General features: G+C 44.8%; 2 protein-coding genes, 1 non-coding gene and 1 pseudogene across 4 annotated transcripts in view; 2 read left to right on the forward strand and 2 right to left on the reverse strand.

Moving 5' to 3' along the window:
• SNRNP40 (small nuclear ribonucleoprotein U5 subunit 40) overlaps window positions 1-8,243 on the reverse strand; it is a 34,804-nt gene extending 26,561 nt beyond the window's left edge. The window contains exons 1-3 of the mRNA XM_062190832.1: window positions 8,053-8,243; window positions 5,271-5,400; window positions 2,333-2,426 (exon numbers count right to left, since the gene is read on the reverse strand). Of these exons, the coding sequence (XP_062046816.1) occupies window positions 2,333-2,426; window positions 5,271-5,400; window positions 8,053-8,196 (368 nt within the window). The 5' untranslated portion in view covers window positions 8,197-8,243. The remainder of the gene's footprint in view (window positions 1-2,332; window positions 2,427-5,270; window positions 5,401-8,052) is intronic.
• LOC133761326 (small nucleolar RNA SNORA42/SNORA80 family) lies at window positions 6,034-6,170 on the reverse strand. The gene has a single exon (XR_009866128.1). It is a non-coding gene; the product is annotated as a small nucleolar RNA SNORA42/SNORA80 family (small nucleolar RNA).
• Window positions 8,244-8,418: 175 nt separating the features above from the next.
• Window positions 8,419-27,504, forward strand: part of ZCCHC17 (zinc finger CCHC-type containing 17) — a 71,925-nt gene continuing 52,839 nt past the window's right edge. Inside the window, exons 1-2 of one of the 2 annotated variants that reach the window (XM_062190833.1) lie at window positions 8,419-8,517; window positions 20,942-21,062. In XM_062190833.1, coding sequence (XP_062046817.1) covers window positions 20,997-21,062 — 66 coding nt within the window. In that variant the 5' untranslated portion in view covers window positions 8,419-8,517; window positions 20,942-20,996. Of the gene's footprint in view, window positions 8,518-20,941; window positions 21,063-27,504 lie in introns of those variants that run through there. The other variant, XM_062190835.1, reaches the window with a different exon arrangement.
• On the forward strand, window positions 13,972-14,468 carry LOC133760656 (COP9 signalosome complex subunit 8-like; annotated as a pseudogene).

The raw sequence follows: 27,504 nt of genomic DNA on the forward strand, positions 1-27,504 counted from the left end.
GGATGAAACCAGGAGCCAAGGGCTTCATCTGGGTTTCCCATGTGGGTGGTAGGGGCCCAAATAATTGGGCCATCATCCAATGCTTTCTTTCTTTTTTCTTTTAAAAGATTTATTTTATTTATTTGAAAGTCAGAGTCACATGGCCGCAATGGCTGGAGCTGTGCCAATCCGAAGCCAGGAGCCAAGAGCTTCTTCTGGATCTCCCACACGCATGCAGGGCAACAAGGACTTGGGCCATCTTCTACTGCTCTCCCAGGCCACAGCAGAGAGCTGGATCAGAAACGGAGCAGCCGGGTCTCCAACCAGCGCCCATATTCAGGCCAGGGCTTTAACCTGCTGTGCCACAGTGCCGGTCCCCATCCATTGCTTTCTTGAGGCCATTAGCAGGGCGATGGATTGGAAGTGGAGCAGCTGGGATATGAACCAGTGCCCACAGAGGATGCTGGCATCTCAGATGGTGGCATAACCCACTATGCCAGGCCCCAAATAATGCTTATTTTAAGAGATATTAAGTGGTGCCGGCGCCATGGCTCAACAGGCTAATCCTCCGCCTGCGGCGCCAGAACACCGGGTTCTAGTCCCGGTCGGGGCGCCGGATTCTGTCCCGGTTGCCCCTCTTCCAGGCCAGCTCTCTACTATGGCCCGGAAGAGCAGTGCAGGATGGCCCAAGTACTTGGGCCCTGTACCCCATGGGAGAACAGGATAAGCACCTGGCTCCTGGCTTTGGATCAGCGCGGTGCACCGGCCACAGCAGCCATTAGAGGGTGAACCAATGGCAAAGGAAGACCTTTCTCTCTGTCTCTCTCTCTCTCACTGTCCACTCTGTCAAAAATAAAAAAAAAAAAAAAGAGAGAGAGAGAGAGAGAGAGAGAGATATTAGGTGGGGTCAGGAGTTGTGTTGCATCAAGTAAAGCCGCCACCTGTAGTGCTGGCATCCCACATGGGTGCTGATTTGAATCCCAGTTGCTCTACTTCCAAACCAGCTCTCTGCTTTGGCATGGGAAAGCGGAAGATGGCCCAAGTCCTTGGGCCCCTTCATCCACATGGGAGATCCAGAAGAAGCTCTAGGCTCCCGGCTTCAGAACGGCCCAGCTCTGGTCATTGCGGCCATTTGGAGAGTGAACCAGTAGATGGAAGACCTCTCTCTCTCAGCCTCTGCCTCTCTGTAACTTTGCCTTTTCAAATAAAAAAATAAATAAATCTTAAAAAAAAAAAAAAAGATATTAGGTGAACAATGTTAAAGGAAAAAAAACGACGAACTAGACTGTACATAGTTCTAACAAATATGTGAAAACTAAATAGTTTTGAATAGAAAAAACGGCTTTCAAAATGTATAATATATAGGGTGAGCATTTGAGGCAGCAGTTAAAGCCTCTTGAGATGCCTGTATCAGAGTGCCTGAATTCTAGCCTTCGCTCCAATTCCAGCTTCCTGCTAATGCATTCCCTAGAAAGCAGCAGATGATGGATCAAGTAGTTGGTTCCTGCCACCTACATGGGAGACTTGCATTGAGTTCCAGGCTCTTGGCTTCAGCTTGGTCCAGCCCCCAGCTGTTGCAGGCATTTGGGGAGTGAACCAGTGGACAGAAAATCTGTCCTTTTACCTCTAAAATAAAATAAAAATAAAAATAAATGAACATGAATATCTTTGGAGTGATAGGAATATAAACTATTTTTCATCTTTCTGTTTTGGGTTTCTCAAATATTTTTATCACATTTGTAATTTAAATAGTTGATTTTTACATTTCTACAAAAATTACAGTTTGTTATATGTCTTTTTTTTTAAGATATATTTTATTCATTTTACAGGCAGAGTTACAGAGAGACAGAGGGAAAGATAAAGAGCTCTTCCATCTACTAGTTCACTCCACAAATAGCCACAAAGCAAGGAGCCAGGAGCTTCCTCCTAGTCTCCCAAGTGGGTGCAGGGGCCCAAGAACTTGGGCCATCCTCCGCTGCTCTCCTAGGCATATCAGAGAGCTGGATCAGAAGTGTTGCAGCTGGGACATGAACCGGCGCCCATATGGGATGCTGGCCACCCAGGCAGCAGCTTTACTTGCTACGCCACAGTGCCAGCTCCTGCTTTATGTCTTAAAAAAAAAAAGAGATAAGTTTACCTGGCTGTGGATATGCCAGATGACAAAAATAATGTCATTATACACAGATAACAAACACCTCATGTTGGGTGACAGTAATGAGAACAAAGCAGCTACCCAAAATGTAGTGGTTTGACAGCAGAGTTGCTTGAGGAAAAAAATTCAAGGATGAAAGGTGAAAAGGTGCTAAGAATTAGTATGAGAAGTAGCTGTCATTCCATTACAGAGGACACTCACCTGCCGTCTGTGTTATAATGCAGCTCCATCACTGCTCCACTGTGTCCCTTCAGTGTGGCATAGTTATCACAGTCACCATAGACATTCCACAACACTGTGAGGGAGAAAGGGCTTCTGTGAGCACTAACTAATACGGCAAAAGAAAATTCATTGCTGGTTGTAGAAAGTGTACTCAGGAATTTACCAGAGCAATGGTTCTCAAAGTATACTTCGTTGGAACAGTTTTGGTTTTACCAAGCAGACCAATTTTCCTGACAAAATAAAAATAATGGCAATATTTTTATAATTCATAAGGTTAAAAAAAGATAACAAAATTTTTGAAAATTCTGAACTTTTTTAAACACACTATTTTAAAACTTGGCATTCATTACTATTTCTTTCCTCTATTTTTTTTTTTTTTTTTTTTTTACAGGCTGAGATAGATAGAGAGAGACAGAGAGAAAGGTCTTCCTTCCGTTGGTTCACCCCCAAAATGGCCGCCACGGCTGGCGCACTGTGCCGGTTCAAAGCCAGGAGCTCGGTGCTTCCTCCTGGTCTCTCATGCAAGTGCAGGGCCCAAGCACTTGGGCCATCCTCCACTGCCTTCCCAGGCCACAGCAGAGAGCTGGACTGGAAGAGGAGCAACCGAGACAGAATCCGGCGCCCCAACTGGAACTAGAACCCGGGGTGCCAGTGCCGCAGGTGGAAGATTAGCCTAGTGAGCCGCGGAGCTGGCCTTTCCTGTAAATTTTCAAGCAGACTGTAAAATATGGTACTATGGAAAATCAAGTAAACTACAACTTGAAGATCTCACAGGAATGCCTTTATAATTCATTCCACTCATCCCACGTGTACTAAGCATCTACTATATTCCAGGTGCTGGAATAAATAAGTAGACATAGATCCTACCCTCAGGAGCTTGGTCTAGCAAGGAGTAAAGTTTAGTAAGCATTATTAAGGATTACCTATCCGCAATGGAGGCATTTAAACACAATAACTTTTTTGCTAATGAAACCGTTCCTATTTTTTCTGATGAAATTAAGCATATTAATAATTCATGAAGGCCGGCGCCGCGGCTCACTAGGCTAATCCTCCGCCTGTGGTGCCGGCACACCGGGTTCTAGTCCCGGTCAGGGCACCGATCCTGTCCCGGTTGCCCCTCTTCCAGGCCAGCTCTCTGCTGTGGCCAGGGAGTGCAGTGGAGGATGGCCCAAGTGCTTGGGTCCTGCATCCCATGGGAGACCAGGAGAAGCCCCTGGCTCCTGGCTTCGGATTAGCGCGGTGCGCCGGCCGCAGCGCGCCAACCGCGCGGCCATTGGAGGGTGAACCAACGGCAAAAGGAAGACCTTTCTCTCTGTCTCTCTCTCTCGCTGTCCACTCTGTCTGTAAAAAAAAAAAAAAAAAAAAAAAAATTCATGAATGTTCTGTAAAAATCCCTAAGCCTTCCAGATGCTTGACTCCTACTAAGTTTAAGGACCACAGAACTAGAACATCCAAATCAAAGTGAACAATAAAGATAGGTATTACCTACCTTAAGACACAGAGTTAACAGAAAAGAGTCAAAGAACTCATTTCATCTCATAATTGAGTAAATGAGGCCAGAAGAAACAAAAAGTCATATAATCGTGTTATCTTTTCTCTTGTTTTTTTCCCATGATGCCTCAAAAATGACTTTTTCTACTTATTTCTTAAATATGGCTAATCCTTACAAGTAGCTAAGAACTTGGTAGCAGATCCTAATGATGTACAAGTGCATTACTTAAGTGAGTTACCACTTTAGGATCCCCTCCTTCCTTCCTGCATATGCTATGATTCTGGGTATGGATCAAGAGGGTCTCATGCTTTGGGGGAAGTAATTTCTCTTAACTCCTATTAATCTCTTAAGCCCAGATAGCTTGCCTTACTGAATCCACTCAAGACTTACCTCCATGAGAAAGTATTTTCAAATTAGAGTAACTCAATTTCCAACTAGTAAACTTTCCGTATTTGGTAAACTCATTCCTGTTATCTGTATCACACAAACTGAGTTCTACATCCAGGAACATTCAGCCTTTTCATGCCCCGATTTTAGAATGGGGGAATGAACCAGCAGATAAAGACCTTTCTCTCTCTCATTCTCTCTCTTTTAACGATTAGATTTTTTTAAAAGATTTATTTATTTATTTGAAAGTCAGAGTTACACAGAGAGAAGAGAGGCACAGAGAGAGAGAGAGAGAGAGAGAGAGAGAGAGAGTCTTCCATCTGTTGGTTTACTCCCTAGATGGCCGCAACAGCCGGAGTTGTGCCTATCTTTGAAGCCAGGAGCCAGGAGCCTCCTCCAGTTCTCCCACGTGGGTGCAGAGGTCCAAGGACTTGGGCCATCTTGTACTGCTTTCCCATGCCATAGCAGAGAGCTGGATTGGGAGTGGAGCAGCTGGGACCTGAACCGGTGCCCATACAGGATGCTGGTGCTTCAGGCCAGGGCGTTAACCTGCTGTACCACAGCACCTGCCCCTCCTTCTCTCTGTCTGTAACTCAACCTCTCAAATAAATGAAATCTTTAAAATTTTTTTCTTTATTTATTTGAAAGGCAGAATGACAGAGAGGAAGAGGCATAGATCTTCCATTTCTGATCCACTGTTCAATGGTTGCAATAGCCAAGTCTGGGCCAGGGCTGAAGCCAGGAGCTCTATCTGGATCTCCCAATGGGTGGCAGGGGCCTAAGTACTTGGGTCATCTTCCACTGCTTTTCCATGTACAGTAACAGGGAGTTGTATTGGAAGTAGGGCAGCTGGGACTTGAATCGGCACTCAATCGGATGCTGGTGTTGCAGGCAGTTACCTAACCCACTGCTCCACAATGCCAGCTCTTAAACTAATTTTCTGTGGCACCCAATGTTAAAAAAAATAAAAATAAAAATAAAATTAAATGCACTATTTGGCAGACAGCAATTACTCCAGATTCCAAAACCATGCCTTACATATCAGTCGGTCAAATCCTGCAGATGCGAGGGTGGATCCATTGGGATGAAACTTGCAGCAGTACACCTCTCCTTCATGTCCCGAGAGCAGCATGATTGGGGCTTGAAGGGAGGAGCACCTTGGAGGCCCCTAAACAAAAGAAGTACAAGAAAACTATTGTATACAGGCAGAGGGGGCTGCAAAATTAGGGGACAGGCAGTGGAGGAAAAAGACCAGGGTAACAGTGACTGAACGGATTTTATTATTCAGAGAATGCAGCTTTGCTCTCATGCCTCCAATATGACACTCTCTTCAACCTCCAAGTATCTCTCCCTCATCCTGCTCTTGTTCCACAGTCAACTTCTGATTGCTCAGATCTTAAACTCATATTGGCCTTGGGATTTTTACACTTGCAATTGCCTCTGACATGAATTCATGCTCCTCAGATCTGGCTCCTTTCATATATTTCCTCTTTCAAAAATCTTTCCATGATAACTCAAATTTAAGCAGCATCCCACCTTCTACCTAAAATTCATGAATTCCACTATATTCTAGTACAATAATTAGCCTTAAGTGAAGTTACCTTCCCCATGCATTTGCTCGTATATTTGTCTTTCCCCTCAGAGAAATGAAGCTTGATGAGTACAGGGATCCTGCCTATGTCTCTTGACACTGTTTTCTCAGTCTTTGGATCATTTAATGAATGACTGGATTGATCTTCCCAACAACCCGAGAGTACAGATTATTAGGCAAAGCAATATCTATTTATTTATTTTTCTTACACATTGTGCAACCTACATCAGTGCTCACAGTCCACACACCAGGAAGCTGAACAATGGTTCGAGGCTGCTGTTTACTCTGGCATGGGTACACTATGAGAGGCCCACAGAGAAGGGCCCACCATAAATCCATTACCATGCTCCAAAGTAGTATTTATTTACCTTATTATTTGGAAGACAGAAAGATATATACAGAGATGGGCGCAAAACTCCCATCCACAGGTTCATTTCCCATATGCCTGTAAGTTGGTAACTCAATCCAGGTCTCCCACATGTGTGGCAGGAGGCTGGATTGAAAACATTGAGTACAGACACCCCAATGTGGGATGTGGGCATCCCAAGTGTCACAAAGCTGGCCACCTATGTGTTCTTTAAATTTTTAATTTATTTGAGAAACAGAGCTCATCCTCTTCTGCTGGTTCACTCCCCAAAGGATTGTAACAGCTGGGGCAGGCCAGGCCAAAACCAGGAGCCTGGAACTCAAGTTAGGTCTCCCATGGGGGCTGCAGTGTCCCAACTATTGAGCCATCACTTGGTGCCTCCCAGGATGCCCATGAAGATGGTATTGTAGTGTCAAAATCAAAATGGAGTAAGCATGGCTAAAAGCTAATTGCAGATCTCTTGCTTCTGTATATGTTAGTTTTGCCTGCCTACGGCTAAGGGTGTATCTTGTGAAACTATGTGGGCCCAAATTCCCAGGAACTAGGTTGACAGAAATGTGTCCTTTGCTGTTATCTTACAACCACATCTTGGATTTGTTACTGGGTTTGTTATTGCTAACTGTTATCTTACAACCATATTCTGGTTTTCTTTTTATTGTTCACTGCATACCAGAGGTTCGGTTGGAAATTGTGAGCCCTAGTGGACAGAATACTATAAAAAGCTGTGTAACCACTGTTGGGGGCCGCACTTTGGTAAGGAGTGTCAGACCCAATAGGTTACCGGTCCCGATTGGTTACCTTGCCTCTCATTTTCAATAAAATTCCTGTGTGACTGTCACTGGCTTTTCTAATATTCTGTTTTAGCTGGTGAGTGGATGCAACAGTATCAGGAATGCAACTCGGAGTCAAACCCAATGGAAGCAGGATCCTAAGCAGCACTATGCCAAATGCTAGTCCCTGGACTTTGGTTTTAACTCTGAATTGGAAAACCGCTGGAAAGTTTTCGGCAGAGGGAAAAGTGATCTGACATTTAGAAGAACTCCTCTGGCTGCTGGATTGTTAACAGACTGTCCCTAAGACGGCAGACACAGGAAGCCCAATGCGGACCACACAACAGCAATGCCAGACCAGGAGACAGGGATGGAGGCGGTCAAAGTGGTAACAATACCGGATATATTTTGCGGCAGATGCCACAAGGATTTGGTTGAAGAGTTGAGAGAAGAGACACAATCTCTGAGGCCAATATCACAAGCAAAGCGGGAGAGGTGTGCTCCCTGTCTCTATCTTACAAGAAATGGAGTGAAGGGCATGGAATCCGAGTTTAACATCGAGATAAGAGTTTGTTTTCCCGTCTGCAAAATGGGGTAACAGTTCCTAACCCACAGGCAGTTACCAAGATTAACGGAGATTTCCTATACAAGGCATCAGTACAGGGATCCATGAATGTTCGCTATCACCCAGCTGTTGTTAGCAACATTACCGCAGAGAAACAAGGGCTAAGTAGCTTGCCCAGTATCCCGAACCGAGCCAGCACCATCTACTTCCCGCCCTCATGCAGTCGTCCACCCACTCTACCAACTTCTCAGTGGATGTAGGACGCCCAAGATGGGCCCGGTCTCAGCGGTGGGCCCAAGACTGACCCCAATTCCATCGCTCCCTCACGGGGCAGCCGAGACGAACAAACGGACGTCAAGGGAGGAAACGTGTGGGGCACCCACAGGGTCCGGGCGCTCTTACAACGTTTAGCTCCCTGAACTCTAGGTAGAGCCCCCTGTCCCCGCAGTGCCGGACCGCCCAGTGCAGCGCTCGGAGGGAGCAGGAAGATTTACTGCGGGCCCGACGCCGCGTGCTACCGCACTTACCGCTTGCAGCAAAGCTCCCGGCGTTGCTTGCTGCTGCCCTGTTCCGGGGCCCGACCCCGCCGCTCCCAACAGCAACTCATGGCGCTGCCGCTTGACTGGGACCAGCGGCAACTCTGGGCCTTTTCGTTTCTGCTGTTCTATCATGGCGGTAGCCGCTTTCCTCAGAGCCGCCACTGACCACACCGACAGCTCTAGGCGCCGTGCGATTGGTTCCGATTTTGTCCTTCCTCCAGAACTTCCTGTTTGAATGAACCAATCGGCTTTCAGCATTCCCCGCTGCAACGCCCTCTGAATAGCCTCTTGTTATTGGTCATAGCCTTCTGACGCCACGGGAACGTGATTTCAGGATTGGTGGGTGGAGCTGGCGTCCCGCCTAGGCGCGCTGTGTCTTGTGGGTGGGAACTGGCTGACTGGGTTTGGCGTTTCGCGCGATGCCGCGGCTGGGAGACCAGAAGCTGACGCCAAGTGAGTATGAGGTAGCTGAGGGGTAGCTGACGGCTCTAAACTGGAGCCGACGCCACAGCCTTGCGGCCTGAGCCTGCCTTTTAGCCGAAGGTGTTGCTAGCAAAGGGCAGGGGGCGGGCCTCGAATTCTCAGCTTTGGTAAATATTCCCTTTACCGCGCTGAAATGGAGCTTTGGAGTCCCTGGCGGCAGGTCGCAGACGGCGCCGGTTGCCTGGGACCCTGCACCGCTGCCTTGATCGGCGGCCAGCCCTGGGTCAGGCGTTCTTAGGGGAGCAAGGCTTGTGTCCCCGCCGCCGCCGCCGGTGCCCTATGTGGCTGTGGAGGCTGACGTGTGTGTGCCTCTGATTCTGCAGTCTTTTATTAGGGCCTGCTCCATGCCCCGCGAGAGGCAGTGGCGACGGAAATGTCCGGCTCCTTCTCCAGATCGTGGTCTCGTTGAAGAAATTTGACACATAATATCTGTGAACCTGGGCCTCGCGTTGTCCGGCTTAGCATCCACTCTGCCTAGCGTTGAACCTAACGCAGTCCCCGATCTCAGGGCTTCTCAGTGCGGTGGGGATAACAGATACTACACGACGGCCTCCCTGATAAACGGAAGTGCTAGGGGAGAAGTCTGATGCTGTGAGTGAAATGAAAAAGCTTTTCTGAGCGAAACGTGCCTGTACTGCTGTCTACAGGCAAGGAATGTAATTGGGTAGAGAGAGGAAGGCAGAGCACCTTATTTAGAGCAACAAGTGCAGAGGTTCTGTGTCGTTTGGAAGGAAAGTGACGAGGGCTCAAAGAGCCAGTGTGGCTGCTACAGAGGAAGTGAAGGGGAGTATGGTACAGGGTGAAGCTGGAGGCTGTAGAGGCTGTGCAGGAATCTGTCGCTTTTCTTTTCAGACGGGGCTGGGAAATCGCTGAGGATCCTCTCTAGGGAGCAGGGCCTGGCGGAGGAGTGGCAGAGGTGGCTTGATCCCTCAGGCTTCGTGGTGTGAGCAGATTGGGGTGGGAGGGACCCTAATGGATGCCGAAAGGTCACTTAGGAGGATGTACAGAAATGCCGGTCAGAGATGTCGTCAAGAACGGAGAGAGCGGGGCATCTGTGGAGAAGTGGGCAGATTAATCTAGAGCTCGAGGAGGTACAATGGGTAGGGCTTGGTGGTGGATTGAATTCAGGAAGGAGAAAGAAAGGAATCAGAGGGAAGTCCTAGGTTTCTGGCTTGTATATTTGAATACTAGAAGATGACTAGAGTCCAATTTTTGTTCTTGATGTGTTTGGTTTTTTGGTGTTTGGTGGTCACTCCTAACATCCAGGAGGCGGTTTGAAATACAGCTTAGATGTGCAGAAATACAAATTTGGGCATACTGGCTATATATGTGATAACTGCACTATAGAGATTGGTAAGGTCACTCAAGTTGGAACTATGAGTAGTAGTTCTAACATTTAATGGCAAAGAACAGGCAGAAAAATGAAGAGCTAGAGAGGTAGACTGGTAGAATGTCTCAGAAGCAAAGAAATGGTCTGTGATACGAACTCTTGGAATTTAAATAACAGGAAGATCGACAAGTATCTGTTGGGTTTATCATCATGGTACTCCTATCAAGAATTATTTTGTTGGTGTGATGGGACCAGAAGGCAGACATGACTCAAGGATTCAGGCAAGGAAATGGAAGCAGTGAACCAAGACAGTATTTTTTAATATATGTGATTGCAAAGAGAAGGGGAAGATGTAATAGCTGATGGGGATGAGGATTTAACAAGGACCCAATTGAGAAGACACTGAAGAAATTGAATATATGAGTACAAGAGTGAAATTGGGTCATCAGTGAGAATGTGGGAATGGATGGGATCCAAAGTACAGGTTGAGTGGTCAGCTTGAGGAAGATGGATGATAGGGGAGGAAGGAAATGAGAACTGTAAGTATATAGAGTACTGTATGATTGGTATTGGCAAGGTGAGCTCCTATTTCATGGCTTTTATTTTCTGTCTTGAAAAGTGGGATCATATGTTTAGAATGAGAGGGGGTCAGAGACTTGAGAAAGCCATTGTGGAGTATAGGAGAATGAGTTTACTAGAGGAATGTAGGATTTCCAGGCAAAGGTTATTTGAGGTTGGAGATCTGATTTTTTTCAGCAGTGTATCAGCTATTTAGTGTATGCAGGGAGAAAACCTATCCTGGTATATCCTGGCGTGCTCAACATACGTTCCAACCTCTAGTGTCTTCTCTCACTGAAGAACCTGGAAAGCTGAAAACTTATTTCCTAGAGTACTTTGCACCTATGATTAGAATTTAATTTGCAACTGAATTAAATGAGAGAAAGAAAGTAAGAGACATTTGGTGACTTTCTGCGGTGATACCTATAACTTTCTTGATTGTGGCAAAGGTAGTGGTATTTTTTTCAAAGATTTAATTTTATTAATTTGAAAAGCAGATTTACAGAGAGAAAAGTAGAGACAAAGATCTTCCATGCACTGGTTCACTCAAATGACTGCAACCAGGCTGAAGGTGGAAGCCTGCAACTCCATCCAGGTTTCCTGTGCGGGTAGCAGGGGCCCAAGTCATCTTCCACTGTTTTCCCAGGTGCATTAGCAGAAAGTGGATCAGAAATGGAGCAGCTAGGACTCAAAACTAGTGCTTAAATGGGATGCTGGCCCCACAGGAGGCAGCTTAACCTGCTGTGCCTGCTGGTTGGTAGTGGTATTTGTAGTTTAGATGCTGTTTTTGAGTTCTGCCAAAGCTTGTTACTGTAGTGCTTCCAATAATTTTGGAATCCACAGAGTAGCAAGCATTAAATCTCTTTCTCCTTACTCTAGCTACAGGGGGATCTCTTGTCTGCAACTGTACCCCCCCAGAGTAGAGTATTGTCAGATAAGTAAGCTGTAAAGACAGAGTTAAAGGAAATTCAGGGTATTATTGGAATAAAGGGCTATGGAATCTAAGCTGGATTGGGAGAAAAGTGAAGGAAAAATAAGGGAAGGGCTAATAGATTCTAAGAATAGAGACCAATAGATTAGGGTTCCAATGAGATCAATGGACAGTATTCTCTGCAAGAGGACTCCCATGTATCCTTTTTAAAAATGTTTTAAGACTTATTTTTATTTATTTGAAATACAGAGCCACAGAATGAGGTAGAGAGAGAGGTCTTCCATCCACTGGCCCACTCCCTGAATGGCCACAACGGCCTGAGCTGAGCTGATCTGAAGTCAGGATCCAGGAGCCTCCTCTGGGTCTCTCACGTAGGTGCAGGGGCCCAAGAACTTGGGCGGACCATCCTCTACTGCTTTCCCAGGCCACAGCAGAGAGCTGGGTTGGAAGAGGAGCAGACAGGACTAGAACCAGCACCCACATGGGATGCTGGCGCTTCAGGCTGGGGCTTTAATCCACTGTGCCACAGTGCCAGCAACACCCCCCCCCTTTTTTTTTTTTAAGATCTGCTTATTTGAAAATCAGAGTGACAGGAGCCTGGAACTCCATCTCTGTCTTCCACGTGGGTGGCATGGATCCAAGTACTTGGGCCATCATCAGCTGCTTTCCCAGGCACTAGCAGGGAGTTGGATCACTCCAATATGGGAACCAGGTGTTACAAGTGGCAGCTTCATCTGCTGCTGTACCATAACACTAGCTTCTTCCATTTTTCCTCTTAAATTTCCCTGCTTCAACTCGATCCCCTCTTTCTTCCTAGATACTATCACAGTGCTTTGTATTTGGTCATCATTATCTGTGCTATACTAGGAAGTCTTTGAGGACAGGAACTCTGTTGAGAAGAGTGGTTTAGTGGCATGTGTGTGTGGCCCTTGGAGTGGCCAAAGGTTTGTCTCTAGCAATGTAGCTTTGGACAAATTACTTCATTTTTGTCAGTCAGAGTTAACTGCTTTGTAGATTTGTTTTAAGGATTGAAAGGTTTATAAAGTAGTTAATGTAGGACCTTACATATAAACATTAATGAATGTTGTACTGAGTTGATGAGTTAACTGTTTAAGATAAAATTAGGGGCCAGCGCTGTGGCATAGCGGGTAAAGCCTCCACCTGCAGTGCCAGCATCCCATATGGGCACTGGTTCAAGTCATGGCTGCTCCACTCCCGATTCAGTTCTCTGCTATGGCTTGGGAATGCAGTAGAAGAAGGTTCAAGTCCTTGGACTCCTGCACCTTCATGGGAAACCTGGAAGAAGCTCCTGGCTTCTGGCTCCTGGCTTCAGATCGGCACAGCTCCAGCCGTTGTGGCCAATTGGGGAGTGAGCCAGCGGATGGAAGACCTCTCTCTCTCTCTCTCTTTGTAGCTCTTTCAAATAAATAAATCTTTAAAAAAAAAAAAGATAAAATTAAATACTTTTTTTAAAAAATTTATTTGAAAGGCAGAATTACAGAGAGAGAGAGAGAGAGGTTCTTCCATCTACTAGTTATTCCCCAAATAGCTGCAATGGCTGGGGCTGGGCCAGGCCCAAGCTAGGAGCCAGCAGCTTCATCTGGGTCTCCCACGTGGATGTAGGTGCCCAAGCACTTGAGTCATCTTCTGCTGCTTTCGCAGGCACATCAGTAGGGAACTGGATTAGAAGTGGAATAGCCAGGACTGGAACAGGCCCCTGTTTGGGATGCTTACATTGCAGGCAGTGGCTTAACCCACTACGCCACAATGCTGGCCCCAAAATTATTATGAAGTATTAAGTATTATTAAGTATTTTAGTAGACAGTTACACATTTTCATGTTCTTTATACTACTAAGCACTGGAGATTTGGAGAAGACATATATGATTACAGACATGACAAGAATGTGTTCAAAGAATTTCACAATCTGGAAAGAGAGGGGAAAATATTCACAAATATGATTTGGACCCCACCGCCGACATTCATAAGTGGTAGGGACCCCAGTGCCTGAGCCATCATCTGCTACTTCCCAGGGTGTGCATCAGGATGAAGTGAAGAACAGAGCTAGGACTTGAACCCTGACATTCTGACTGGACTATGTATATCTCAGTGTTTTTAAAAAAATTTTAAAGCAAAATGTTTTACCTTTACCCAATGAAATTTTACATAGAAGCTTACTGGGTAATGTAGACCAAAACACAGTACTCTGTTAGGCACTCTTTCAGTAATTCCCACTTGCTTTGCCACCATGACCCACCCCAAATCTGGCAAGGTAAGTGGGAATTAGTAGTAATCAACCTCTGCCTAATTTTGCGGAGAACCTCCTTCCAGCTGCACTCAGTGGGACTTTCCCTAACTCTGATTTTTTTAGGGGTTCTTCTCCCCATCTTTCACTCATTTCTGGTTGGTTGGCTTATAGCCAACTTCTTTGGTCTTCTTGAACACTGTGGTGACCCAGGTTTCAGAGTTTAGTTTTAAAAAATAAACTTGAATTAATTAAGAAGTCTTTGAATAATTACCATAGAACCCGAGGTTTCTTCAGCACATTATTTGAAAAGTTTTAAAATCCTGTTTTTAAAAATGACAGCTGGAGAACAGCTGGGAAGATGCCCTTGATGGTGATGGTGGAAAATGTCTTGGATTTCAGAGGGTTTCTGGATTAGCGTGAGAACCAGGAGCTCCAGGCTCCTGGAAGAATTGCTCTAACCTTAGTGTATAGTCAGCTTCTAGTTTTACATTTGCTCCATATGACGTGAGTAATGCAAGGTATCTTTGAGAAAGGATGCCACCTGCTGTAAAGTCTGCAACTTCTGAGCTTGGGGGAATTTGGTTTAGTAGAACGAAGAATCACAGAGATTTCCCTGGGACCTGTGTAACCATCAGTGGTCCTAGACAGTCCAGCTAATCATCAAAGCCCTTAGATGCAACGAGATGAGACTTTGCTGTCATCTCTCAAGCATATACCTCAGTAATAGCTGAAAATTTTGTAGCCTTTATTGAGCTTCCTGTGGAAAAGGCTGTGAAAGGTATCTTAGAGCAAGAATGGCAAACTGACCCCACCATGAGAATGATGTTGCCCAAAAAGCCAACTGCAGGGACCTAGATGTTTCCTTTAACAAATTTATTTCCTTGTCAGAAGCCAGCCCCAGTTCTTCCAGTCCCTAAACAAGCAGCAGTTAACCAGACTAATTATGTGGTTTTCCTTGAAAACGGATTTATCATTCTTAGTTCAAGATCCTCCTCAGAATCCTGTAGAGTGACACATAGAGAAATGTATAATTTTTATTTTCAATTTATTGGCTAGATGAAGCACCTCAGTGTATTATATATATTTTGTCCTCAAACATACTGAGTAGTTTTTAAAACAGCTTCATTTTGTAATATTCAGTAATTTGGATGGAGCCCATCAGTATGATGCAGTTTGTTCATGTTTCCTAGTGACTCCAAGTAAGCATTCTGCTTCATGTAGAACAGTGGTTATCAATGGTCTTTTCTCTGCCCCAGTGCACCCCACAATCCTGTCCTGATAGTTGTTGTGACTGATTAGGATTTGAGGCGAACCATTCCTGCAGGCAGTGGATAGCTAGGGATTTTGATTCACTCTTTTTGGTGAATATACTCTTATTTTCTCCCTGCCTCTTGAGAATGATTAATGTGGAATACAGAAAAATAGAATAAACTTTCCCTTGATAGCCTTTGATTTTTTTCTCCAATATTGTGAGTATGTGCTTCGCTGGCAGCAGGAAGGCTTGCCATGAAAATGTAACTTATGGGAGACATTCATGGAAAGTATAAAGTTGTAACACCTCCTTTGGAAGAGAGGAAGAGTGTGGGATGCACTGTGTGAGGCAGGAAGCATTGAGATAAGTAATACCCTTTGTGGAACTATGCTGCAATGTTGGTTGCTTGTTTTTACCCCTCAGCTCAAGTTCTGCCATTTGGAGAAACAATGAACAAGTCTTTCATTCTTCCTGTGACAGCCCTCTGAATATTTGAAGTTCTTTATGGTATCATCAAGTTGAAACACTCCTTAGTTCTATTATTCTGTATTTGTTCAATAAATATATAATGAAATTACTTAAAGCATATTATTTATTCAAACGTCAGAGTGACCGTGAGAGGGAGACACAGAGATCTTCCATCTGCTGGTTCACTCCCCAAATGCCTGCAATAGCATGGGCTAGGCCAGGCTGAAGCCAGGAGCCAGGAATTCCTTCTGGTTCTCCCATGTGAGTGGCAGGGGTCCAAGTACTTGGGGAAATCTGCTGCTTTCATGGGTGCATTAGCATTGGAAGTATATTGAAAATGGAATAGCCAGGACTGAAACCTGCACTCCAATAATTAGAGGTTAATGCATTGTGTAGCAAAGCTGTCCCCTGTTTAATTCTTAAATAAAAATGGCAAACATTTACTTTTCTGAAGTTATATACCTGTTATTGTTATATTTCAGACTTTCCCTCAAACATGTACGCCCATTTCTTTCTTGAAGAATTGCATAGGGCTCCTCAGGCTATTGTTCTACAGGTAGAGCGAACAGCAGGGTTTTAAATTTAGCTTTTTACGCACTAAACTTCAGTAGAAGTCTGAAAGGGACCACATATGTTCACTTCTGCTTTCATTGCTCTTTCCATGGTCTTTGTGGGAGAGAACAGATGATAGACTAAGATATCTGAGCTCAGTTTAGATGTCCCAGCTGCATCTATGGATTCTGTATTTTACAACCTGTGTACCAAGTGTTGGAGGAGTAGGAAAATCATTGATTTCAGATTCGCTCCTGTTCTGGTATGGGAGGTGAAGGATGCAGGGCAGAGGGAGTGGGAGTCAGGATTGAACTAGAATGAAACATTTTGAATTAAGTTGTTTATCAGCCAGTTCTCAGGAACTGGCAAATTTGCCTCTATTCTCTATATGTGCTGTTTGTGAAGTAATAAACACCTCTGGCTGACTGAAGCCAAAAGGCAAGTTTATTTTAAGGATGCAAGGTTATCTGATGGAGGACAGAGGCATTCCTGGGCCTTGGGTTTGGAAGTCTGGCAAGGTTTGGAAGTCTGGCAGGAATTTCTTTGTTTCAAGTGAGACAGTCTACTTACTGAATGGTTACTTTAAATCAGGAAGATTGTCTTTTTTTTTTTTTTTTTAATGAAATATTTTCATATATTTTGGGCTCCTTTTTTTTTTTTTTTAAAGATTTATTTATTGATTTAAAAGATAAAGTTACAGAGAGAGGGAGGGAGGGAGAGAGAGATCTTTCCATCCATTGGTTCACTCCCAAATGGCTGCAACCGCTGGGGCATGGCCAGGCTGAAGTCAGGAGCCTGGAGCTTCTTCTGGGTCCCCCAGCTGGGTTGTAGGGGCCCAAGGACTTGGGCCATCTTCTGCTGCCTTTCCCAGACACATTAGCAGGGAGCTGGATTAGAAATAGAGCATCTGGGACTCAAACCGGTGTCCATGTGGGATGCCGGGGTTACAGGTGGCAGGCAGCTTTACCTGCTATGCCACAATGCTGGCCCAGGAAGATTTTCTAAAAGTACAACACAAATATCTCAAAGTGAGAGGGCCTGCTGGAGTTGAGGAGAGAGGTAAGTATTTGCCTATGAAAACTCAAGAAAAGTAGAGTTTTAGATGTCCAGCATAATTGGGAGAAAAAAAGAACTGATGATAGTGACACTAAATTTATCTTTAGCAGTGAGTTTTCCAACAGTGAAAAGGAGTTTAAGAGCCGCTAGACTGATGATTTCAGCTCTTTGAAACCAGAAGTCTGAGGGGCCGATGTTGTGGCGTAGTGGGTAAAGCCGCTTCTGGTGATGTCAGCACCCCAGATTGGTGCTGGTTTGAGTCCCGACTGCTCTACTTTAGATCCAGCTCCCTGCCAATGACCTGGGAAAAACAGCAAAAGATGGCCCAAGTAATTGGGCCCCTGCCACCTACATGGGAGATCCAGATGAAGCTCCTGGTTCCTAGATTTGACCTGGGCAAGCCCCAGCTGTTGTGGTTATCTGGGGATTAAACCAGTGGATGAAAGAACTCTGTCTTTCCCTTTCTCTTTGTAACTCTGACTTTCAAAAGAATAAATAAATTAGAAAAACAAACAGGAGGCTGAGCAAAAGTATGTCCAAGGTCCTTTCTGAATTCAGACTTTTTTTTGACAGAGTTAGACAGTGAGAGAGAGAGATAGAGAGAAAGGTCTTCTTTCTGTTGGTTCACCCCCCAAATGGCCACTATGGCTGGCGCGCTGTGCTGATCCGAAGCCAGGAGCCAGGTGCTTCCTCCTGGTCTCCCATGGGGGTGCAGGGCCCAAGCACTTGGGCTATCCTCTACTGCCTTCCCGGGCCACAACAGAGAGCTGGACCGGAAGAGGAGCAACCGGGACAGAATCTGGTGCCCCAATCAGGACTAGAACCTGGGGTGCCGGCGCCACAGGCGGAGGATTAACCAAATGAGCCGCAGCACTGGCCAACTTCAGACTTCTAAGCCTTGCTTCTTAGGCAATATCAGCATTGCCTGGAGCTTATTGAAAATGCATACTCTTGGGTATCATCTCAGACCTACTGATTTTTCATCTGCATCTTAATGTAATTGATAAATCATTAAATAAATTTGGTATCCAACTGGATTATTATGTACGCATTAAAAAAAGTGTGAGAATTGCTGTAATGTATTGAAACAGCTGTAAATGGTTTATAATTTAACGAAACAACTTAATTCCAAGTGTTTCATTTTTTTCTCTACATTTACATTTAGAGAAAAAAAGCACTTTGGGGACAGGTATTGTAGTGTGGCAGGTTCACTCTTGAGACACCCACATCCCATCTTAGGGAAAGACACTGGCACAGATCAGAGGGTGTTTAAGACTGCCAAAGTTTATTAGGGAGAGACACTGTTCCACATCCCATCTTAAAGAAGCTGGTTCAGTCCTGGCACCTCCACTTCTGATCTAGCTTCCTGCTAATGCATTCTGGGAGGCAGCAGATGATGGCTCAAATGCTTTGACCCCTGCTACACATGTAGAAGACCCAGATAGAGCTCCTGGCTGCTGACTGCTACCTGGCTCAGCCCTTTGGGATGTGACCCAGGAAAATCTCTCTGTGTCTCTCTCCCTGTTTCTGGTCACTCTGCCTATCAAGTAGATGAAAATAAGTAGTTTTTTAAAGATTTATTTATTTATGGTGGCCGGTGCTGTGGCATAGCAGATAAAGCTGCTGCTTGCAGTGTCAGCAAGCCATATAGGTGCCAGTTCAAGTGCTGGCTGGTCCTCTTCTGATCCAGCTCTCTGCTATGGCCTGGGAAAGCAGTGGAGGATAGTCTGGGCCGTTGGGCCCCTGCACCCGTGTGGGAAACCCGGAGGAAGCTCCTGACTCCTGGCTTTGGATTGGTGCAGCTGTAGCTGCAGCTGTTGCATTCGTTGGGGATTGAAACAGTGGTTGGAAGACCTCTCTCTCTGCCTCTGCCTCTCTGTAACTCTGCCTTTCAAAGAAATTAATAAACAAATATTTAAAAAAGAGATTTATTTATTTATTTGAGAAGCAGAGTTACAGACAGAGGGAGAGACAGAGAGAGAAGACTTCCATCTGCTGGTTCACTCCCCAGATGACCTCAGTGGCTGGAGCCAGGCCGATCTGAAGTGGAGAGCCATGAGCTGCTTCTGGGTCTTCCATGTGGGTGCAGGGACCCAAGCACTTGAGCTATCTTCTGCTGCTTTCCGAGGCCATAAGCAGAGGGCTATATCACAAGAGGAGCAGCCAGGACTCGAACTAGTGCCCACATGGGATGCCCGCGCTGCAGAGGGAGACTTAACCTACTATGCCACAGCGCTGGCTCTGAAAATAAATATTTTTTAAAAGATTTTTATTATTTATTTGAAAGACAGAGTTACAGAGAGAGGTAAAGACAGAGAGATGTCTTCCATTTGCTGGTTCACTCCCCAGATGACCGCAAAGGCCAGAGCTATGCTGATCCGAAGCCAGGAGCCAGGAGCTTTTTCCGGTCTCCCACAGAGGTGTAGGGGCCCAAGAACTTGGGCCATCTTCTACTGCTATCCCAGGCCATAGCAGAGAGCTGGATCGGAAGTGGAGCAGCTGGGACTAGAACCGGTGCCCATATGGGATGCTGGCGCCTCAGGCCAGGACGTTAACCTGCTGTGCCACAGCATCAGCCCCGAAAATAAATATTTTTTTAAAAAACCACTTTTACATATTAAAAAGTGATGGAGGGGCTGGCATTGTGGCATAGCAGGTAAAGCCTCCTGCTGCAGTGCTGGTTCCCATATGGGTGCTGGTTTGAGTCCCAGCTCTCCACTTTGATCCAGCTCTCTGCTGTGGTTTGGGAAAACAGTAGAAAATGGCCTAAGTCTTTGAGCCCCTGCAACTGCATGGGAGACCTGGAGGAAGCGCCTAGCTTCGGATTGGCTCAGTTCCGGCTGTTGTGGCCAATTAGGGAGTAAACTAGCAGATGGAAGACCCCTCTCGCTCTGCCTCTTGTCTCTGTGTAACCCTGACTTTCAAATAAATAAGTCTTTTTAAAAATCTGATGCAATATAAAACAAATTTAATTATGGATAGTTATTATTTTCTTTTTATTAATGTATTAAACTTTTACAATAAGCATATGTGTTATAATTTATTAGGAAAAACAGTAAAAGCTCTTTTTTTAAGATTTATTTATTTTACTTAAAAAGTCAGATTACAGAGAGGCAGAGGCTGAGAGAGAGAGAAGTCTTCCATCTGCTGGTTCACTCCCCAAATGGTCGCAACAGCTGCAGCTGAGCTGATCCAAAGCCAGGAGCCAGGAGCTTCTTCTGGGTCTCCCACATGGGTGCAGGGGCCCAAGGACTTGGACCATCCTCCACTGTCTTCCCAGGCCATAGCAGAGAGCTGGACTGAAAGTGGAGCAGCCAGGACTCAAACCAGTGCCCATATGGGATGCCAGCATTGCAAGTGGTGGCTTTACCCACTATGCCACAGCACCAGCCCCCTGTTTTTCTCTCTTTTTTGAAGCCAATTTGGATTTAATGCCTAACATAGTCACTAAGAGAATGGATTCTGGGGCCACAGTTTAACTCCACCATTTGCAGGATTTTTGCCATAGACTTAGTAATTTGACTTCTGGAAACTTGAGTTTTTTCGTCTCTAAATTATGATAATAATAGAACCTATATCTTGGAGTTTGAGGATGAAATGAGATAGTGCATGTCTGATGTTTTAACACAATGGCTGGACGTGAGTAAGTGCTTGATAAATGTTAGCCCTATTACTATTACATTTTTTAGAGATCTAGTCACTCGTACCCTCCTGCTCCATTTTAGGCTTCCCTTGGAAAAGAATAGCAACAGTAATAATAACAAAAAAAGCAGAAATCCAACCAAACAAAACCGGCAGTCTAATGGCCTTAGATAAATAGCAAACTGAATAGAAATGTGATCTAGGTTTCCAAAACTCCTCACAATTAGGATAGACAAAAGAGATCTGGATAAATGTACATGTGTTAAATCTGTAGAGATTGGTTGCTGGCTTTCTGCACGTTCCTATCTTTCATGTAGGTGTCTTTCTAATTGGTGTCTGTTTTCTTTCATTGTGACAGGACACTTGAATTAGCTCTAGCAGAAGAGAAATGGAGGAGCCGTAGAGCATTAAGAATGAATTCAGGGAGGCCTGAGACCATGGAAAACTTGCCTGCTCTCTACACTATTTTCCAAGGAGAGGTATGTTCTGTGCTTCGAAATTCTGCCATTTTTATCGAGAATAAGTTGGGGATGAAAAGCAGATGAGTGTGATATGTGTGTCCACTTCCAGTCATGCAACTGCTGGATGGGGCTGAAACAAGAACGCTGGAGCCCAATCCAGATCTCCCTCATAGGGGGCAACCTCTTGAACCATCACCACTGCCTCTCAGGGTTCACATTAGTAGAAAACTAGGGATACTAGCCAGAGCCAGGCATCAAACTTAGGTACTCCAACATGGGATGTGACTCTCCCAACCGGGAAATGACTGCCTCTCAAACCATTTTATAAGGTAGTAATCAATTCACAGGGGCAGAACCCTCATAGCTAATCACCTTCTAGAGGTCCGTTGTATGCATATGGTTTGAATGTTGGGTCTCTCCAAAATTCATGTGGAGGGGACGGCATTGTGAAGTAACAGGTTAAGCCACTGACTGCAATGCTAGCATCCCATATGGATGCCAGTTTGAGTCCTGGCTGCTCTACTTCTGATCCAGCTCCCTGCCGAAGTGCCTGGGAAGGCAGCAGAAGATGGCCCCTGCATTCATGTGGGAGACCCAGATGAAGCTCCTGGCTCCAGGCTTCAGTCTGGTCCATTCCTGGCCATTGCGGCCATTTGGGAGTGAACCATCAGGTTGTTCATTCCATCTTTCTATTTCTCACTTGCTCTTTCTGCAACTTTGCCTTTCAGATAAATAAAATAAATCTTAAAAAAAAAAAAAAGTGCTGCTTAGTTGGGCTGTTTTTTAAAAAAGCAATAAAATTCATGTGGATAACTTAATTCCCATTGTGGAACCTCTTAGGAAATCATTATGTTAGGAGAGCTCTGCCCTTCTGAGACACTTTACATGCTGACACCTGGAACTTGAACTTCCCAGCATTCAGAACTGTGAGAAATAAATGTCTATTGTTATAAATTACTCAGCATGTGTTATTTCATTATACTAGTAGGAATGGACTAGGGTACTGTTTTTTGTAACTACCCATTTTCCTAACAACTTACCTTCATCCTTCAAATCTTAGCCCTTATGTCTCCTCAGAGATCTTTTATCCATCATAAATAAATAGATTCATCCTGTATTTAACTGTGTACTTTTTTTTTTTTTTTTATTTGACAGGTAGAGTTATAGACAGTGAGAGAAAGAGACAGAGAAAGGTCTTCCTTCCGTTGGTTCACCCCCCAAATGGCTGCTACAGCTGGAACTACATCAATCCGAAGCCAGGAGCCAGGTGCTTCTTCCTGGTCTCCCATGGGGGTGCAGAAGCACAAGCATCTAGGCCATCCTCCACTGCCTTTCCGGGCCACAGCAGAGAGCTGGACTGGAAAAGAAACAACCAGGTCTAGAACCCGGCACCCATATGGGATGCCGGCGCTGTAGGCGGAGGATTAACTAAGTGAGCCATGGCGCCGGCCCCAGCTGTGTACTTTTTAAATGTCTACCTTCCTCGTAAGACACTATGCATCATGGGAGCAGAGTGCTCTCTGTTTTGTTGTATATCTCTATCTCATTCCCAAATAGATGGTTAGAAAATAGTAGGTGCTTGATATTTTTTGGATAACTGAATGAATGGTCAATCTTTGGGAGAGTAGGTGTATTTGTTTAGATAGCAAGCGCTTCCAGCCCAGGCAGAACCTAGTTTCTAGACTCAGCCCTTTTGTATACATTATCGTGTTGGTTAAATAAGCTATTATCTACAAAATATAATACCTAAGGCAATGGGAATTCATTAATGTTGTCTTCTCGAAGTTAATGTAAAGCAAAAATTGTTTTCAGTATCATACGGGTGCCTGTAGTATTTTCTTCTTATAGATTTATTTATTTATTTGAAAGGTAGATTTAGATAGAGAAAGGAAGAGATAGAAAGAGATCTTCCATCCACTGGTTTACTCCCCAAATGGTGGCAATGCCCAGGGCTGGGCCAGACCAAAGCCAGGAGCCGAGAGCCTCATCTGATCTCCCATGTGGCTACCGGGGCCAAAGTGCTTGGGCCGTCTTCTGCTGCTTTCCCAGGTACATTAGCAGGAAGTTGGATTGGAAATGGAGCAGCTGGGAATCAAACCAGTGCCCTTATGGGATGCTGGTATCATTGATGATGGCTTACCACTAAGCTACAACACTGGTCCCCTGAAGTATTCTAATTGTATTGTTTTTACAATGTTCATACTTACCTTATGGTTGACAAAAGTTTAATTTCTGAGTAATAATTGAGGCCTTTGAGGATAGACTTCTTGATTGTCCATTGGTTACAGATAATTATGGCTCTTGATTTGTATTAAATTGATCCCAACTTGTAATATAACATTGAAGGTACAAAGGATAATAACGTTCTAACAAATATCAAGTAACTTGGATCCTCTTTTTCTTTATGGCCAATGGTATCCCCAAAGGTTAGTGAGGTACCAGAGCTCAGAAAAAGGAAGTAGTAACTCTTAAGTGAACTTGATTTTTTTGGTGATGAGGCCCTTACTTATCCAGTGCTGCACAAAAGAGAGAGAACATTCTGCTGCCCACAAACTGACTCAGGTTTCTGGTAAAGTGACTCCTGGACCATCACTTTCTCTACTGTGAAATGAGGCTTTAATGATTGTAAGTTTTATATAGCATTATCAAGGAAGGATGGTTTGCTGTAATGTTGCTTTATATTTCCAACTTACTATTTCAGCGGCACATTTTTGAAAAAGGATGCCATGGGGCTGGCTCTGTGGCACAGCTGGTTAAACTGCTGCTTATAACGCCGGCATACCAAATGGGCACTGGTTCAAGTTCTGGTTGCTCCACTTCTGATCCAGCTCCCTGCTAATGTGCCTGGGAAAAACAGCAGAGGATGGCCCAAGTGCTTGGGTCCCTGCACCCACATCAGAGACCCGGACTCCTGGATCCTGGCTTTGGCCTGGCCTAGCCTAGCCCCTTTTGATGTGGCCATTTGGGGAGTGATGCAGCAGATGGAAGATCTCTCTTTCCTTTTCTCCCTCTCTCTCTCTAACTGTGCCTTTCAAATAAATAGATAAATCTTTTTAAAGGAAAAAAAAAAAGGGATGCTATATAAGTGACAATTAGGGGAAGAGAAATTACATGATAATTAGCTATTAGCCAACTGTTTTCAGAGTATTCTACCAGTGAACTTTTTTTTTTTTTTTTAAGATTTATTTATTTGAAAGGCAGAGTTACAGAGAGGCAGAGGCAGAGAGAAAGAGAGGTCTTCCATCCACTGGTTCACTCCCCAGATGACCACAACAGCCGAAGCTGTGCTGATCCGAAGCCAGGAACCAGGAGCTTCTTCCGGGTCTCCTATGTGGGTGCAGGGGCCCAAGGACTTGGGCCATCTTCTACTGCTTTCCCAGGCCATAGTGGAAAACTGGATTGGAAGTAGAGAAGCCAGCATTCAAACCGGTGCCCATATGGGATGTTAGCACAGCAGGTGGCAGCGTTACCCACTATGCCACAGCACCGGCCCCAGTGAATGTTTATTGAGTGCCTAGTATTTATAAAGAAGACCAACGACCTTAAAATTTTAACTATATAATTTATATTATATAATAAATTATATTTATTTTTAATAAATTTATTATATAATAAATTACATTAACTTTTCTGAACTTTCTGTGTTATTGAATCTCCAAAAAAATAATTGGTAACCTCACTTAATGGATAAAGACACTGTTCTCCGAAGTTAATTACCCATGGGGCTGGTGTTATGGAGCAGCAGATTCAGCCACTGCTATGACTCCGGCGTCTCATATCAGAGTGCCAGTTAAACTACTTTAAAAAATATATATATTTATTTTATTTATTTGAAAGACAGAGTTACAGAGAGAGGTAGAGACAGAGAGAGACGTCTTCCATCTCTTCTGGTTCACTCCCCTGATGGCCACAACAGTCAGAGCTTCACTGATCCGAAGCCAGGAGCCAGGAGCTTCCTCCGGATCCCCACGTGGGTGCAGGGGCCCAAGGACTTGGGCCGTCTCCTACTGCTTTCCCAGGCCATAGCAGAGAGCTGGATTGGAAGAGGAGCAGCCAAGACTAGAACCGGCACCCATATGGGATACTGGCGCTTCAGGCCAGCACTGCAGCGCCGGCCCCACCAGTTAGACTTCTAACTGATCTGTTTCCAGGGGAAGATGGCCCAAGTACTCCTCCTGCCATCCATTTAGGAGACCAGGGTGGAGTTCCAGGCTCCTGGCTTTGGCCTGGCCCAGCTCTGGCTGTTACTGCTACTTGTGAACTGAAGAAGTGGGTGGAAGATCTTCCACTCTCTGTCTTTCCTTCACTTTTTCTGCTGTTCTGCCTTTCAAATAGCTAACTAACTAAATAAATCTTTTTTTAGGAAAAGAAGATCATCACCCAGTGATTAAGGGCAAAGCTGGAATGCTGTTCATTTTATTTTATTATTTTTTAAAGATTTTATTTACTTGAGAGTAGAGTTACAGACAGAGTGAGAGACAGAGAGAAAGGTCTTCCATCCGCTGGTTCACTTCCCAAATAGCCACAACAGCTGGAGCTCAGCTTATCGAAAGCCAGGAGTTTCTTCCGGGTCTCCCACTTAGGTGTAGGGGCCCAAGCACTTGGGCCATCTTCTACTGCTTTCCCATGCCATAGTAGAGAACTAGATTGGAAGTGGAACAGCCAGGACATTGAACCAGCACCCATATGGGATGCTGGCACCACAGGCTGAGTCCTAGCCATGATGCCACATCGCCAGCCCCTGGAATTCTAAATCAGTCCTCTTTCCAATTAACTTTTTTCTAAACTTTTTTCTAAACTGCAGTTGGGATTGTCCAATTGTCCATAAATGTATTGGGGGGGGGGGGGGCGACATAGTGGCATAGTGGGTAAAGCCTCTGCCTGCAGTGCCGGCATCCCATATGGGCGCCGGTTTGAATCCCAGCAGCCCCACTTTTGATCCAGCTCTCTGCTATGGCTTGGGAAAGCAGTAGAAGATGGCCCAAGTCCTTGGGCCCCTGTACCCACGTGGGAAACCAGAAGAAGCTCCTGGCTCCTGGCTTTGAATCAGCGCAGCTCCAGCTGTTGTAGCCATCTGGGGAGTGAACCAGTGGAGGGAAGACCTCTCTTTCTGCCTCTCCTTCTCTCTCTGTGTAAGTCTGACTTTCAAATAAAATCTTTTAAAAAAATAAATAAATGTATGGAGTAACAAAAAAACTCATTAGAGAATTCTTTTTAGTTAATTGAGATATGGGAGGAAAACACGGGAAGTCTGATAGTTGCATAGTCAGTTGTTTTGTACGGCTCTATTATAACATTCATCACAGTCTGTCTCTTATTATTTTTACATATATATTTCTTTCTTTTCTTCACCAGATTGTGAGTTACTAGAGAATAGAGGCTCTGGTTGTCTCATATGTCTTGGTGACTACTTCAAATTCATTTTAAGATAGCATCTCTTAGTTAAAAAAAAAAATTATTCTCACTTTATTTGAAAGGCAGAGAGAAAGATCTTCTTATATTTGCTGGTTTACCGCTTGTATGTCCACAACAGCCAAGGGTAGGACAGGCTGAAGCCAGGAGCCAGGGACTCTTGTCTGGGTCTCCCAGATGGGTGACAGGGACCCAATACTTGAGCCATCATCTGCTGCCTCCCAGGATGTGCTTCAGCAGTAAGATGAATCCAAAGTGTAAAGCCAGGTCTTAAACCAAGCAGTCTCACTCAGGATGTGGGCATCCCAAGCCATGACTTAAACACTGTGCAAAATGCTTAAGCTTAATTGGTTTTTATTTCACAGTACCTGATGTGACATTTTGCATATAGGAAGTGCTCAGTAAATATTGGAATAAGGTTGAACCCAAGCCTTGTAGAACGAGTTGTTCTTGAGGAAACTAGTGGTACAGCCCATCTCCTAGCAGTTCTTCTCTTGGCAGGCCAAACAGCTTTGTGGGGCCCAATGACTGAATGACTGAGAAGCCAGTGTTCAGTTAAGCATGATAAGGAGTACAAGCATAGCAGCAGTAGATGTTGGGATCGTTTTTTAAAAAAATTTATTTATTTATTTGAGAGGTAGAGTTACAGAAAGAGAAAGAGAGAAAGGTCTTCCATCTGTTGATTTACTCCCCAAATTGCCTCAATTGCCGGAATTGGGCTGATGTGAAGCCAGGAGCCAGGAGCTTCTGCTGGATCTCCTACGCAGGTACAGGGGCCCACGCATTTGGGCCATATTCTACTGCTTTCCTAGGCCATAGCAGAGAGCTGGATCAGAAAGATAGAAACTGGTGCCCAGATGGGATGCCGGTGCTGCAGGCAGAGGCTTAGTCCACTATGCTACAGCGCTGACCCCAGGAGTTAGGATTAAGCTTAGCCTTGACGTAGCCAAAAAAAAAAAAAAAAACTGCTAAGAGGAGATTCAAGTCGGTAAGGTAGAAATAGCATTGGAATAAAAGTTTAAAAATTTTTTTCTGTCCCTGCTGTGCT

The sequence above is a fragment of the Lepus europaeus genome, chromosome 5, assembly GCF_033115175.1.
Source record: "Lepus europaeus isolate LE1 chromosome 5, mLepTim1.pri, whole genome shotgun sequence".
NCBI lineage: Eukaryota > Metazoa > Chordata > Mammalia > Lagomorpha > Leporidae > Lepus > Lepus europaeus.